This window comes from Globicephala melas, chromosome 7 (genome assembly GCF_963455315.2).
Source record: "Globicephala melas chromosome 7, mGloMel1.2, whole genome shotgun sequence".
Classification (NCBI taxonomy): Eukaryota; Metazoa; Chordata; class Mammalia; order Artiodactyla; family Delphinidae; genus Globicephala; species Globicephala melas.
In genome coordinates this window covers 45485047-45499971 of record NC_083320.1, presented here as the reverse complement: position 1 = coordinate 45499971, position 14925 = coordinate 45485047, and the positions used below count along the sequence as shown (strand labels likewise).

Genomic DNA, 14925 nt, shown 5'->3' with positions numbered 1-14925 from the left:
CTCTAAATCTAGCAGGTAAAACCCCAGGGGGCAGGATCCCGTCTTCTTTGCTTGTACCATCACAGCAGACTAATGAGCGCTGTGCATGCAGCAGTGCTTCACAAAGTGATCATTCATATTAATCATTGACAGAAGGTCTGTTGAAAGAAATAAATAAATCTGCATTTCAGGAGTATCATGAGCCCACACTCAGTTTTCACTCGAAAGAGCTATACACAGCCTATCAAGATCTAAAAAGTAGATTTTTCTCCCTTCCTAAAGAAACAAAGATAGCAGTTTGAGTAGTAAAATCCCTTAATGTGGTCACTCATTTCTGTGATATTTAAATGTGAAGGAGAAGTTCTGCTCACAGCTTGGGATGAGGTCTTCTCCAAGACGGCTTAAGATTTCAAAACTAATCACATACAGCCAGAGAGCTCCACTATGGCAATTAGTGTTGATTTGGAAGCTCTCTTGTTGCAGTTTATTTAGATTATACGTAATAGGGCTGTAGGTGGAGTGGAATGAAAAAACCTGTGAGAAAATATAGGCACCCCCTCTGAGCACTGAAGATAAGGGTGTAGCCTACAGCAGCATTAGTAGGTCAGGGATTTGGATCTGTTTTGTTCACTGCTGTATCCCTGGTATCTAGAACAGAAACTGACACAGAGATGGTACACAATAAATATTTTTTAAATGAATTAGGATATAGAAATAATAATGAGGAGGAGGAGGAAGAGGTTAGAGAAATGATGATGATAACATAGTGTTTCAGAGGGGAAGTACTGGAAATGTTATCCCCTGAATTAGGATGGATGCAGAGCTTTTAAAGAATGTTCTCTCCAAAAGGGAGAAGAAGAGATAAATTTAGCTCAGGAGAAATGTGGAGGTTCTTTGAAATATTAGGGCCTTCTCTGGATAAATATATTCTTTTTGGACAGAGTTCAGGAGCACAAGAATTTTGGGGGCAATTATGTTATTGAAGTTTAAAACAGAAGTAGAATAATAAGCAGTATATTGTATTGCCAAAAGCTTAATCTCATGAAAATTAAGAATAAGAAATGGATACTTGTTATAACTGTTATTTAACATTGTTTTGTAAGCAAGGAGGATGAAAGAATTTGTAACAATATTGAGAAAGATATTGATAATTACATTCCAGTAGATTCACATTTTTCAAAAGAAATAAAACTGCTAGGCTTAATAAGATAATTTGGTAAGCTGACTAAATGCAGGGTAAATGTTTCCCATAGTAGCAATAATTTGTTATAAATAGAATTTAAAAAAACTTGTTTACCCCAGACTATAAAGCAACTAGGAATATATTTAGCAAGAAAAGTACTTGGCCTTCCTGAAAAACAGTATAAACACTTACTGTTAAGGTATCCACATGTAGGTATTTCATAGATATCCTAAAAATCTCACATCTCATTTTGTATAATTAATTACATTGCAATGAAATTAAATTACAATGAGAATTTAGAAGAATAAGTGTTTAAAAATAACCAATAAAATTTTGAGGAAAGAATATACCTGTGTATGTGTTGGTAAGGATTCTAGCTGCCTCTACAGCCAAAATCTGACTACTAGTGGCCTAAAATAGGTTTTTTTTCTTGCTTATTTCATAGTCTGTTGGTAGATTGGCTTTTTGTAAATTCTTGTTGTGACTGTTATTTTATTATTGTATTTTAATTTCTAAGCATAAATTCAGTGAACATTCACTCTGTGCCAGTCACTGATTGCATTTTCTCATTTAATTCTCACAGAAACACTGTGTGTTATCCCCATTTTATGAATGAGGAAACTGAGGCTCTGAGAGCTTCAATAAAGAAATGGTAGAGGAAATTCAGGTTACCTAACCGTAAAGCCAACCAAATATTCTTTTGACTTCCTCAGATTTTTTTTTTTATATTTTTATTGGAGTATAGTTGATTTACAATGTTGTATTAGTTTCAGGTGTACAGCAAAGTGAATCAGTTATACATATACATACATCCACTCTTTTTAGATTCTTTTCTCATATAGGCCATTATAGAGTATTGAGTAGAGCTTCCTATGCTATACAACAGGTTCTTATCAGTTATCTATTTTATTAGTAGTGTGTATATGTCAGTCCCAGTCTCCCAATTTATCCCCCCCACCCTTATCCCCTGGTAACCATAAGTTTGTTTTCTACATACATGACTCTACTTCTGTTTTGTAAATAAGTTCATTTGTACCCTTTTTTTTTGATTCCATATATAAGCGATATCATATATTTGTCTTTCTGTGTCTGACTTACTTCACTCAGTATGACAATCTCTAGGTCCATCCGTGTTGCTGCAAATGGCATTATTTTGTTCTTTCTTATGGCTGAGTAATATTCCATCGTATATATGCACCACATCTTCTTTATCCATTCCTCTGTTGATGGACATTTAGGTTGCTGCCATGCCCTGCCTATTGTAAATGGTGCTGAAATGAGCATTGGGGTGCATGTATATTTTTTCCTTTTTTTTTGGCTGTGTTGGGTCTTCATTGCTGCATGTGGGCTTTTCTGTAGTTGAGGTGAGCAGGGGCTGCTCTTCGTTGCGGTGCGCAGGCTTCTCATTACGGTGGCTTCTCTTGTTGCAGAGCACGAGCTCTAGGCGCACAGGCTTCAGTAGTTGTGGCATGTGGGCTCAGTAGTTGTGGCTCATGGGCTCTAGAGCACAGGCTCAGTAGTTGTGGCACATGGGCTTAGTTGCTCTGTGACATGTGGGATCTTCCTGGACCAGGGCTCAAACCCATGTCCCCTGCATTGACAGGTGGATTCTTAACCACTGCACCACCAGGGAAGTCCCAGGGTGCATGTATCTTTTTGAATTATGGTTTTCTCCGGGTACATGGCTAGGAGTGGGATTGCTGGGTTGTATGGTAGTTCTATTTTTATTTTTTAAGGAACCTCCATACTGTTCTCCATAGCAGCTGTACCAATTTGCATTCCCATCAACAGTGTAGGAGGGTTCCCTTTTCTCCACATCTTCTCCAGCAATTATTGTTTGTAGACTTTTTTGATGTTGGCCATTCTGGCTGGTGTGAGGTGACTTCCTCACATCTTAAGCATATCTCACAGTAGGAAGAACCTATAACTTAAAACTTAATTAATCAAATGGATGTGGCCTAAATGGGTAATATATATCCAGTATACTATATTATCTTTCCTTCTGTTTCTGTTTTATTTAAGATAGCAAAAATAGAGTATATGTCTGAAAATTAGGAGAGCTGGAATCCTAGCCCTCGCTCTGCTACTGAAAAGCTTTGTGACCTTCAGAAGTCACTTCACCTTCTTTGTCCTCAGTTTATATTATCTATAAAATAATGGGAGTTGAATGATAATATCTCCACAGTCCACAATCAAGTGGTTCTCTAAGGAGAAAATGGATTGTAAAGCCTGTCTGGATTCAAAGCCCATGCTTTTGGTTTTCTGTGTTAGTTGGTGTTTATTTATTTTTGTAATAATTTTATTTATAACAACACAGGTGAATGCTCTGCCCTTCACTCCACCTGTCTCACTCCTCAGATGTAAAAGAAGTTTGACTGTGGAGGGGCCTCTGAGACAGAACAAAACCCTCAGTGCTTCTTACTGTGACTGTGTTATTCAAAACTCGATTTGGGAGACCCTTCCACAGTGGGCAATGAGCACAGTTTCTTGTTTATAGCAACTAGGTTTGTTTTGCCTTAAAATTAGGAATCTTGTTTTAATAGCAAGAGCCTGTTAAAATAATACACTCTGTATTCATGTAAAATAAGAAGATAGAGGATACAATTTAATATTAAGGACTTACCTAGTGGCGCAGTGGTTAAGAATCTGCCTGCCAATGCAGGGAACACAGGTTCAATCTCTGGTCCAGAAAGATCCCACATGCCATGGAGCAACTAAGCCTGTGCGCCACAACTACTGAGTCCATGTGCCACAACTAGTGTGCCCGTGTGCTTCACAACTACTGAAGCCTGCTCGCCCTAGAGTCTGCACGCTGCAACTACTGAGCCCACGCACTGCAATTACTGAAGCCCGCGCACTCTAGGGCCCGTGTGCTGCAACTACTGAAGCCCATGCACCTAGAGCCGTGCTCTGCAACAAGAGAAGCCACCGCAGTGAGAAGCCCGTGCACCACAATGAAGAGTAGCCCCCACTCCCCGCAACTAAAGAAAGCCCGCGTGCAGCAATGAAGACCCAACGCAGCCAAAAATAAAAAATAAAATATAACAATAATAAAAAAGATACAATTTAATAGAAAGTTACTACAATAAAGTGAGAATAACTATCAAATCAAATATAAAATGTAAACGTTTAAACACTGACCCCAGTATTTTTTATTCTCTTTTAAATCCTGCTCATCCTTTAAAGGATAACCTTTAGAGTATTTAGTTTAAATTATATCCTTTCTTTTTTGGTGGATCTATTTTATTTTATTTTTTAGGATTATGGTTTTGACAATTAAGTAATAGGTTTAAGTTCGATTGATTCTGACCTTTCTTTAGCAATTGATTATTATGATGTGCTTTTTATATTGTTTGGCACTGTGACATGGAGAGTCAGCCAAATAAAGACTATAACATTAAATTGGCTTACTCCTGTATGGGTTATCTACTGGGTGCAGTTGAGTAGCTGGAAGGTTTAAGTACTGGGGAGTTTTTTGTGGGTTTTTTTAATACACATATGCAGTCAAGTTAACGCCAAGAAAATTAGCCCCATCCTGTTTGAGTCTCTGAAACCTTGCTTACAAAGATAGAGACATACTCATTTAGTTTTCTTCTGTAGTTAAAATAACCATTGGTAGTTATGCTACCAAGAGTTATTTATTAGCCTTGATGTTAAAGAAAGCTTTTATGTTTTACAAAATGAAAATTATTTTCCTTTATTATTTTAAAATAATTGTATAGAGAACATGTTATCTACATACAATTGGCATATTTTGAATTTGATATAAACGTGTATTCAATATATTTATGTTAGCTCTTTCATATGTTAGTGTCAGATTTCCTAGCAGCTAGGCTTAGTAACTCTTTAGTTAATTATTTTAGTTGTTGTTTATCTGGCATTTATTTTTTAAAAACCCACATTTTCATATTTACAGAGTGATTCTAAAAACATTTGAGAAAGCAAGAAAAGCAGATATTATAATTAGGTCCATATGATGTCCAACACTGCTCTCTACTGGCAAAGAAGCAAGTCATAAAACAAACTATTCAGTCTTTTAAGTGGGGAAAAAAAAAGTCAATTTCAAGTAATATTTGAAAATGAAGGTGTAATTCTCAAACTTTCACACGTTTTTGCAAAATCCTTATTTTAGGCATAATGGAATACAATGAAATAACTGGAAGAAATGACTACAGACATCACTTGAGATTAGCTTAAAAGAAAAGCCTGTGTCATTTTAATTAATTGAAAAATAGTTGTGGGAGTTTTGGAAAATATTAAGCCAGATATGAAATATCTTAATAGCATTCTAATTTTAAAAGTCTATAAAGTAAATATTTTTGTATATAATAGTGCGTTTGATGACATTTTTCTGTTTTTAATTTCAACAACCTCCAGCCTCTAAAATATCTGCTGTGAGTGCATTTACTAAGTATCCAAATGCACTGACCAAAGAGATGCATAGGTTGGACTATTTGCACAGAATATATAATTAGCTTTAAAGTATCAAAAATTTGCTCTGTATTTGTCAAAGTCTTTATTGATGATTTTCCAAAGACATTTTATAGTTTGTAAAATCTGTGAAAAATATATGCTATGTTGTTATACCTTTCAATATATAGACTAAGAATACACAAAACATTTTTATATCACTGTCTTCTTACTTTTCATAGTCTAATATATTGTAAATGTCCTTTTATGTTTTATATCTTTCCTATCTGTCCTTATTATCTAGGATCAAAACATTATTCAGTATTCTAATCTTCAATCCTTTTAATAACTAGTAGCCAAAATTTAAACACACACACACACAATAATGCCCCAAATGGAATCAGTCATATATAGTAATTTAAGAGGTTTTGTTTGTTTATGTAAGTTTGCCTAATACTATCACTAGCTGATTACTTTAACAGTAACAAATTTAAAACATATTACATTTTCAATGATAATTACCTCTTGATTGTGAGAAAGAAGTTGATGCTTATTTTCATTGATACATTTTTCTGTAGTTTCTAAATTTCCTACAGTGAACATACATTACTATTAAAGTAGAAATGTTTATTCATAAGTCAACAGAAAAATTTTGTTGCAGATCTTCAAAGCACAGACACACAATTGTGCAAGACACACACTTGGACTTATGTAAGGTCTAATGCCTGATCTTTCAAAAAAAGTATGTGCTGAAAAGAATGTTGTCTATTGGAGACTCTGAAGAAATATAATTGATAAAATCTTGAATACTTGAAATAAGAAAAAGAGCACCCACCATTATCACTGGCCTCGGAACACATAACTCTTTCTTTTGCTCTTTTGCCACACTGAAAAATAGCACTTAGAATCTACATGTATAAAGCAAAAACAGTCTGATACATTATACTCTCTTCTCATCATTGTTATTTTTTTTCTGCCACATGGAGGAGCTAAGACATAAAGTTGCTAAAACATAAAAGCAATGACTTTTACCCAATTGAAAGTGTTCAACATACCAATGTCCCATTTTCTAAGAGACTGTAAAACAAATTTTCTATATTTTTTATTTAGGTAAATTTCATAACAGAAAGAATTTTTGAGATTAACTTCTTTTATTCAGCATAATTCCCTTAAGATCCATCAAGTTGTGTGTGTAACAATAGTCCACTTATTTTTATTGCTGAGTAGTGTTCCATGGTATGGATGTACCACAGTTTGTTTAACCATCCACCCACTGAAGTATATTTGGGTTGTTTCTGACATTTGACTAATACAAATAGATCCATTGTGAACATCAGTGCAAAAATATTTACAGGAATATAAGTGTTCATCTATCTGGGATAAACACCAAAAAGTACAGTTGCTGTACCTTAGGATAAGTGCATATTTAGTCTTCAGAGAAACTACCAAAACTATTTTCCAGTGTAGCTGTAACATTTTACATTCCCACCAACAGCAGCATCCTATAATTTTATTTGCTAATCTGATAACACTGATTACTAATATTAAGGATCTAACTTTCTTGATTCTCCTTGCCCTTTCACCGAATATTTAACTTATTTCTGTTGGCAGCATTCTTCTCTTTCATCTCCCTCTGCAGCATGGCAGCTACCTGGGGACCCGTGGTTCTGGCACTCCTCAGTCCTTCCACTGAGACCTCAGTGCCAGGGTCTCCCTAATCCACACCTTTTACCCAGAATTCTCCTTCCCCAAGCTCTACTTTGTATACCCAGCTGTTGAGTCTGCTACTCTAACTGACACATCAAAGGAATTTAGACTCAATATGTTTGAGTATCTTTCATTTCTTCCTTTCATTCAGGTCGCTATTAAAATGTCACCCTTTTAGAGAGGACTTTCCTGATCACTCGATCTTAAATATTACACTCTGCTCAATTTCTGTTATTATTTGTGTTATTTTTACTTATGCCATCTAAGATATATTAGAAATATGTTTGTGATCTAGACATGAACATAGAAATATATAGATACATACATACATGCGCACATACACAGGTATGCTCCCTGGGATATAAACTACACTAGAACAGGGACATTTTCCCCCTGCTATATACCCAGCACTTAGTAAATGCTTGACTCATAGTAAATACTCTCTTTTTTTTTAAAGGAATAAATGAGTATGTGCAACTTTAACTTGTTATCACTTGGGGACTTAATTCAATTTTTATTTAATCAAAGTTATCCATGTCCATTTTAAACAAATATTTCCCCAAGGCTTATAATGAAAAAGCAAAATGTTCCTCAGCTCTTTTCCCAAGTGTCACTCACTGAAGTAACCATTTTCAACTCTTGTTATTTTCTTCTTTATTTCTGGATAACCTGCTACACTGCTGTGCCTTGATTTGTCATATATGTTGTGGTTAACACCCTCTGTCACTGCCCCGCCCCCTTGATTCCTGGGTTCCATTTCTTCCTCTGCTTTGTTTTACACACTTCCCTCTTTTCCTATGAAGAGCTGGGGCATGGGAGTTTAAACTTTTAGTCCCTTTCGTATCTCAGTATGTATTTTTTCTCTCCTTGTAATCTGTAAACTTGGCTCTAAATCTTTTTTTTTCTTAGAATATGAAGTTATTTTTCTATTTTTCTACACCAGTCATTAGCTAAGGAATATTGTGATATGGGGCAAAGCAAAAAACTTCCAGGTGTCTCCAGCTGTCTGTACTGGCAAAGTGACCTCATTGCCCAAAGGAAATCCTTTGAAGGTCTTGTGTGTGAGCCATTACCAGCAAAGCATGGGGAAGCTGGAGGATGGATCCCAGCACTGATAAAGAAGATCCAAGGAGAGTTGAGCAGGCACCAACAACAAACACTGAATTCTAGTGTCTTCCCCAAACAATCATTAAATTAAGAAGTGACAATCCCTCATAATTATAAAGCATTTTGCGGTTTACAGGGTGTTTTTGTTTTTGTTTTTTTTCTTATCTCTTACTGCAGTTGATCTTCAGAGCAATTTTGTAAGGAGAGAAGAACAATATTATTATCCTTATTTTTCAAGACTCAAATAAGGCAGAGACTAAGTGACCTTTCAGTATCTTCAGATTCTAAGCCTAGAGTTTATTCCAGCATGCTGCATCATATTCAAGGGTCTTATAAATATTTTATATAGACATGGAATGCACACAAATATGAACTATTTAATCTAAGTATCATGACTTTTATAACTTAAAAATACAGGAACTCTTATAAGGAGTAATCTGCTTTTCGGTTTTAAAATTATTTCCATTCAGTTCATCCAACATTACATAGAAAAAAAGGGTTAAGCGGCAAGCTTCACATTGGAAATCTTTAAAGCTTAGTTCCCACAATCACTCAAGGCTTCTCCCTGTGTTTCATTACTCAGATGGTTTAATTAAAGCCAATGTGAAAGAAACATATTAAAATGTTCCTGGAGCACTGCAAGAGGTTGATTCATTTAGAATGTACTTGGAGTTCTTCCATAATTTTCCCATATGGGCCTATTTACGTATAACCACTATGACTCATGACATTACTGCCGAAGTATGAATATTTTCCATAAATATTTCTAGCAACTCTTACAGTCTGTTATCAACACATCAGACGCTTCCTTCTTATAGTTCAGTAATCCCTTAGCAGTATCGTCTGCTTTTACCTTCCTGTTTTGCTAACACTAGACCACCACTAATGGGGAATCTCTCAGTGATAATTTCAGAGATGTTGAGAAGAGTTTACCCCATGGATTTACTCAGAACTAAATAGCTTCTACTGTGTTCGCTCCCCTCCTGTCACTTGAACCCTTTACTCTTTCTGCACGGTCTAAAACAGTGCTTTTCAAATCTGGTGGCACGTTAAAATCACCTGGGGAGCTTTAAAATGCACAGATGCCCTGGCTCCGCCCCAGCTAATTAAATCAGAGTCCCAGGCACTGGTCTAAGTTTAAAGCTCCCAAGTTATTGTATCATGAAGCCAAAGTTGAATACACTGTCCTGAAACAGAAGAAATGTGATGGGTCCATTGGTGTCAGGAATCGATTTGGCTGTCTCACATATCTTAGTAGCAGGTTTTCAGTTCCTTTTTAGCTGAGAATTTCTCCATTAATTTTGGTCTTTTTTTGCAGATCTGGTCAACCAATTTGAGGTCACAGAGGGATAAACCTAGTGCCTAATGATATTACATCTAGACCAAGTTGCAGTTGTTTGGCATAGTTTGAATATATTAGAAAAAGAAACTGTTGTACCTTGTAGAATCTGAAAACTGAAATTTAATGCTTCTGAGCTTCACGTTCTCTCCATGAGCTCATTAGAAACAGGATCAGCAGTTATATCCTATATGTATATATATTTTTTCCAGTATGCAGGCCTCTCACTGTTGTGGCCTCTCCCGTTGCGGAGCACAGGCTCCAGACACGCAGGCTTAGCAGCCATGGCTCACGGGCCCAGCCGCCCCGCGGCATGTGGGATCTTCCCGGACCGGGGCACGAACCCGTGTCCCCTGCATCGGCAGGCGAACTCTCAACCACTGCGCCACCAGGGAAGCCCCTCTCCTATATTTTCAGCTCACCTTTTCTATCTACCTTCTACTGTTCTCCTCAGCTGTTACTATTTTCTAAGTCTGTTCCTTAGATTTTAGTACAAGAAATCACTTGTGATGGTTTTAGAAATAGAATTCCCTAGCCCTACTTATTAAATTGAGAAATCTTCATTGTTATGTTTTAACCTAGGTAAATGTTTTAGCCTAGGTAATGTTTTAACATTGTTATGTTTTAACCCAGGTAATTCTCATACAGGTAATACACAGAGCCCATTTTGAAAAACAAAACTCTCATTTCTTTAGTTGTTATTGTTAGTTTTTTCAAGAATGAAAGAGAGGGATAAATTGGGAGATTGGGATTGACATATATATATGTCAGTATAGATAATACTGCTGTATATAAAATAGATAACTAATAAGAACCTGCTGTATAGCACAGGGAACTCTACTCAATACTCTGTAATGGTCTATATGGGAAAAGAATCTAAAAAAAAAAAAAAGTGGATATATGTATGTGTATAACTGATTCAATTTGCTGTACATCTAAAACTAACACAGCTATAGTTGTGTTACTAGCTGACTGTAAATCAACTATACTCCAATAAAATTTTTTTTAAAAAGAATGAAAGAAGGAATTAAATGTGATTTTAAAAGATACCCTGACATTACTATTTTGCTCCCTTTTATTCTGTGAGTTAACACATGAAAAATGTTCTACTTAATTATTTGATGTAAAGTATACACACATACATACTCATGCATATGTCTATTTATATAAGAAGTGATGAATTCTTATCCCACCCTGGTGTTATGATGATTGATAGTATGAGACAAGAAAAAAAGTCTTTGGAAAATTATATATACCTAATGAATTTAATGATTATTTGCTATTTATATAGAAATAATCTGTAGAATAAAATATCCACATGTCAATTCTAATTGGTCTTGAACATTTCATGATATTGGACTTCTGTTTAAGAGGTATTATATCTTTCCAGGATAGAGATTTTATTACAATGTCGTAATTATTATGAAACTTTTTCTTTTTTGGGGGGATAGGTCAGGTTTTAACTAAAAACCTCCAGGGATATTTTAACCATTAGTAAAATTGTAGAGCTTTTTTTAAAAATTTTTTGAATGTACTTTAGCTTATGGCTTTGATGAATGTTGTATACTGGGTATTAAAAAAGTATGTATTTTAAAATTTTACATGCTGTACAAGTGTGCTAATTGGAAAACAAAGAAAGATGTTGATTTGACATTATAAACTGTATTAAACCACATTAATATCTCAAAATATACTATTGACAACATAAAAATCATATGCTTTAAATTTTCAGATAATTTTTAATTGTAATTGTATTTTAAATTTGAGTTCAACTTTATTTCTCTGGGCCCAATGAAATGTCTTTAATTTTCTTTCCAGTACAAATCTTCAAGTAAAGTATTTAGGAAAAGTATGTTTTAAAAAAACCTTGAATAATAGGAATTGTATATGATTAAGTAATGTATTTATATTTTCATATAAAATAATATAAATTAGTAACTTCTATTTAGGATTTGGACTTGAATTACTATCACATCGTTCTATTATTCCATGATATATTTCAACATGACTTACTGACATATGATAAAGTAAAGCCTGTCTCACAAGTGACCATTTTCAGTTTCTTGGCAGCACAGAAGTGGAGCAGCCCAAAGGAACAGAAGTTGTGAGAGATGCTGTAAGGAAGCTAAAGGTAGGGAAAGCCCTCCAGATAAGTGTCTAGTGTATTGAATTTATCTTCAGTCATCAGTAGACTGGTGAAAATTCAAAGCATGAATAGCTCTGTGGCAGATATGGCTTCACCCTGGTAAAAATGGTCTGTTGAATGAATATCACTAGATCAAGGAAACATATTTAGTAATAACTATGTACACACGATTATTTTTCTGTGTGTGGACCACTCTTTGTTATTTTTCTAAGGTATAATTTTTCATACTCAACAAAAAAAATGTAATGGCAATATTTTATGTGTTGACATTCCGTAGCTTGCCTTTACTTTGCAATGTGGACTTGTGCCCTAACGCAAAGACTAATAATGGCAGAACAACTGTCTCTAAAAGTTAGAATATCATATTCACCAGTTGAAAGTATAGAATTAGACTTAATTACAAAGCAGCATTTTGCTGTTGCACTATATGTTAAAGACGTCCTAAAGGACAAATCCACGAGGATCTGGCCATATCTATGAGCAGACCTGGGGAACTGGTGAGAGTAAGAGCAGAAAAGGACACTAAGCAACTCCACATACTAAGAATCAGCAAGTTTCCTGAGAAAATCTTATGTAAGCTGCCATGCATCCTTCGCATGTTTTTCTAATTGCATCCCATCCCAAAAGACATCCTTCCCTCTGAGATACTAAGATTTGAAAAACTCCTTCAACAGAATTCTCATGTTTGTCTCATTAAGAAAATTTAAGGGCTTCCCTGGTGGTGCAGTGGTTGAGAGTCCGCCTGCCAATGCAGGGGACACGGGTTCGTGCCCCGGTCTGGGAAGATCCCACATGCCGCGGAGTGGCTGGGCCTGTGAGCCATGGCCGCTGAGCCTGCACGTCCGGAGCCTGTGCTCTGCAGCAGGAGAGGCCACAACAGTGAGAGGTCCGCGTACCGCAAAAAAAAAAAAAAAAGAAAAAAAGAAAATTTAACATAGCACTATTTTGTTAACATACTTTATTGTTATTCTCTATGGTTGTTCTCAAAATTTTTTTTAGAAACAACCCTTCTCTGACTTTATTTAGAGTTCATCCAATTATTCCATAGGAGAGGCAAAATCATAGACATTAAAAAGTATTACTTTGCTTTGAGAATGTCATATCAGGTGGAATCTACTGAGTGTTTAAATTGAGAAAAAAATTGAAGTGAGTTGGCTTGGTTTCTGGGTAAAGAAATAAAAGGTAATATTTTAATCCATTTATTTTACCTGACTTTTCTTAATTTTTTTGTATTTTAAAATATTTTATGTATTTTATATTTTACTTATTTTTAAAGATATATGCTAAAAGGTCCTAAGATGATCTCACTCCCATTTGGAGAAAAAGGGGACCAGCCAACCATTTCTTTTAACTACTCATTAGGCAGTAATTTATACTTGTGCTTGTTTGGCAAATACTTTTAAGCACTAATAGAGAATTTTAAAAGTCTTACAATTTATGGACAACATTTAGAATAAGATTCTATTTAAATGTTCAGAACGTTGCACACTCTGGGTATGAATCCAACTTCACTGCAATCAGGATGTTTTATAAAAGAATGATGATATTTACACTTAATGTTTCTTTATACCTAGGAGGTTCTTTATTCAGTGAACCCAAATCCAAACCCAAAAAGATTCAATTACATAATGACTAGGTAACAAACAGATATTTGAGATGAAATGCTTTCTAAAAAATGGCTAGTTTTTAATGTATTTTTGTGAAACTTTATTTTCAGTTCTTATGTAGTTTCCTATTTGGAAATGTACTCTGTTAATAAAGGAATGTGGTTTACAATAAGATAAAAATCATGAAGTATAGTTTAAAAATTTATACTCAGTTGATAATAGCTTTTGTCTTTCAAGTATCTTCCCGAATACTTAATCTAATAAGCAATCTTTACTCTATTGATTGTAAAAATTTTGTAGATCAGGAAAGTATATCTAAGGGTAATGATTCATGAACTAATGAAAATAAATAAAACAATGTTTTTTATTTACTTCTAAATTTTTTTGTTTGTTTCTTTGTATCAAAGGGCAGATGCTACAACTCAAGAGTATACAAGAATATTTACATTTATTTTAAGAACTTAGACCCTGGCTCCTGTTTAATTCTGTTGTCATGTAGAGATGACCAGAAGATGGTGCTATAGCTCTACTAAAAAATAAAAATAAAAAAAAAAAGAAATTTGCTTATTAACCCTGTTTTGTGTACACATCCCCCATTTTAATTTCCTGCGTACTTTTCTTAAACATATGTATTCTGATTACTTTTTTATCCACTATAGTTCAGTATTATATTTGCCACATAAGGTAACATTTCATTTCTATTTAATAATTTTTCAAAAGTTTGCAATATTAATATATTGGCTTCTGACATTAAAGAATTCAAAATTTATGACTAATACAAGATGATAGAAAACTTACAAGATTTTCAATAATGTATTTTTTTATGCTTCTGTGTTTAATGATGCCTAATAATTTTTCAAGAAAAATTTTAAAACTTTGATTTATTTTATTGGGTACTATTTTTCTGTCATTTTGTGGAGAATTTATAGTTCATAAAGTTTTCTTAAATATTATAATTTTTATAAGTGTTTACTTTCAGAAATTCTATATCAAAACAGCATATTTTCTATTTCTCAATCATGTTCAACAATTTCTATCTCTTAATCATGTTTTAGTCTACAATTTAAGAAAATTCCAAATTTTTCAAAAAGTGATAATTAAAAAACCCTTTTGACTTCTAGATATTTAATATCATTGTTATTGTAAGGAATTTTATTTTTAATAAGGATTTATTTAGTTTTAATACAACTAGTACAAATGTCAGAGGGCTCAATATATTTCATCAACAATCTGCTTGTGATATTTACATGTGGATGAATATTGGTATGTAGACCCAAAACTTCTTGATTTCTCTGGGAGATAACCAGGGAGCAGCATTCCTGGACCCCAATTTTAGAGGACAGACCCCTCACCCCAGCAGAGCTAACAAAATTACATGAAGCTACCTCAAGCTATGTGGCCTTGGAAATTACTGAAAAGTTCTGTTAAATATAGGCCCAGCAGTTTC

At 34.5% G+C, this 14925-nt stretch overlaps 1 protein-coding gene across 5 annotated transcripts in view; it reads left to right on the top strand.

The window, feature by feature from the left end:
- GULP1 (GULP PTB domain containing engulfment adaptor 1) overlaps positions 1-14925 on the top strand; it is a 260971-nt gene that overhangs the window by 194407 nt on the left and 51639 nt on the right. For all 5 annotated transcript variants that reach the window (XM_070045848.1, XM_060301474.2, XM_060301475.2 and 2 more), the window contains exon 5: positions 11785-11856. In XM_070045848.1, the coding sequence (XP_069901949.1) occupies positions 11785-11856 (72 nt within the window). The remainder of the gene's footprint in view (positions 1-11784; positions 11857-14925) is intronic.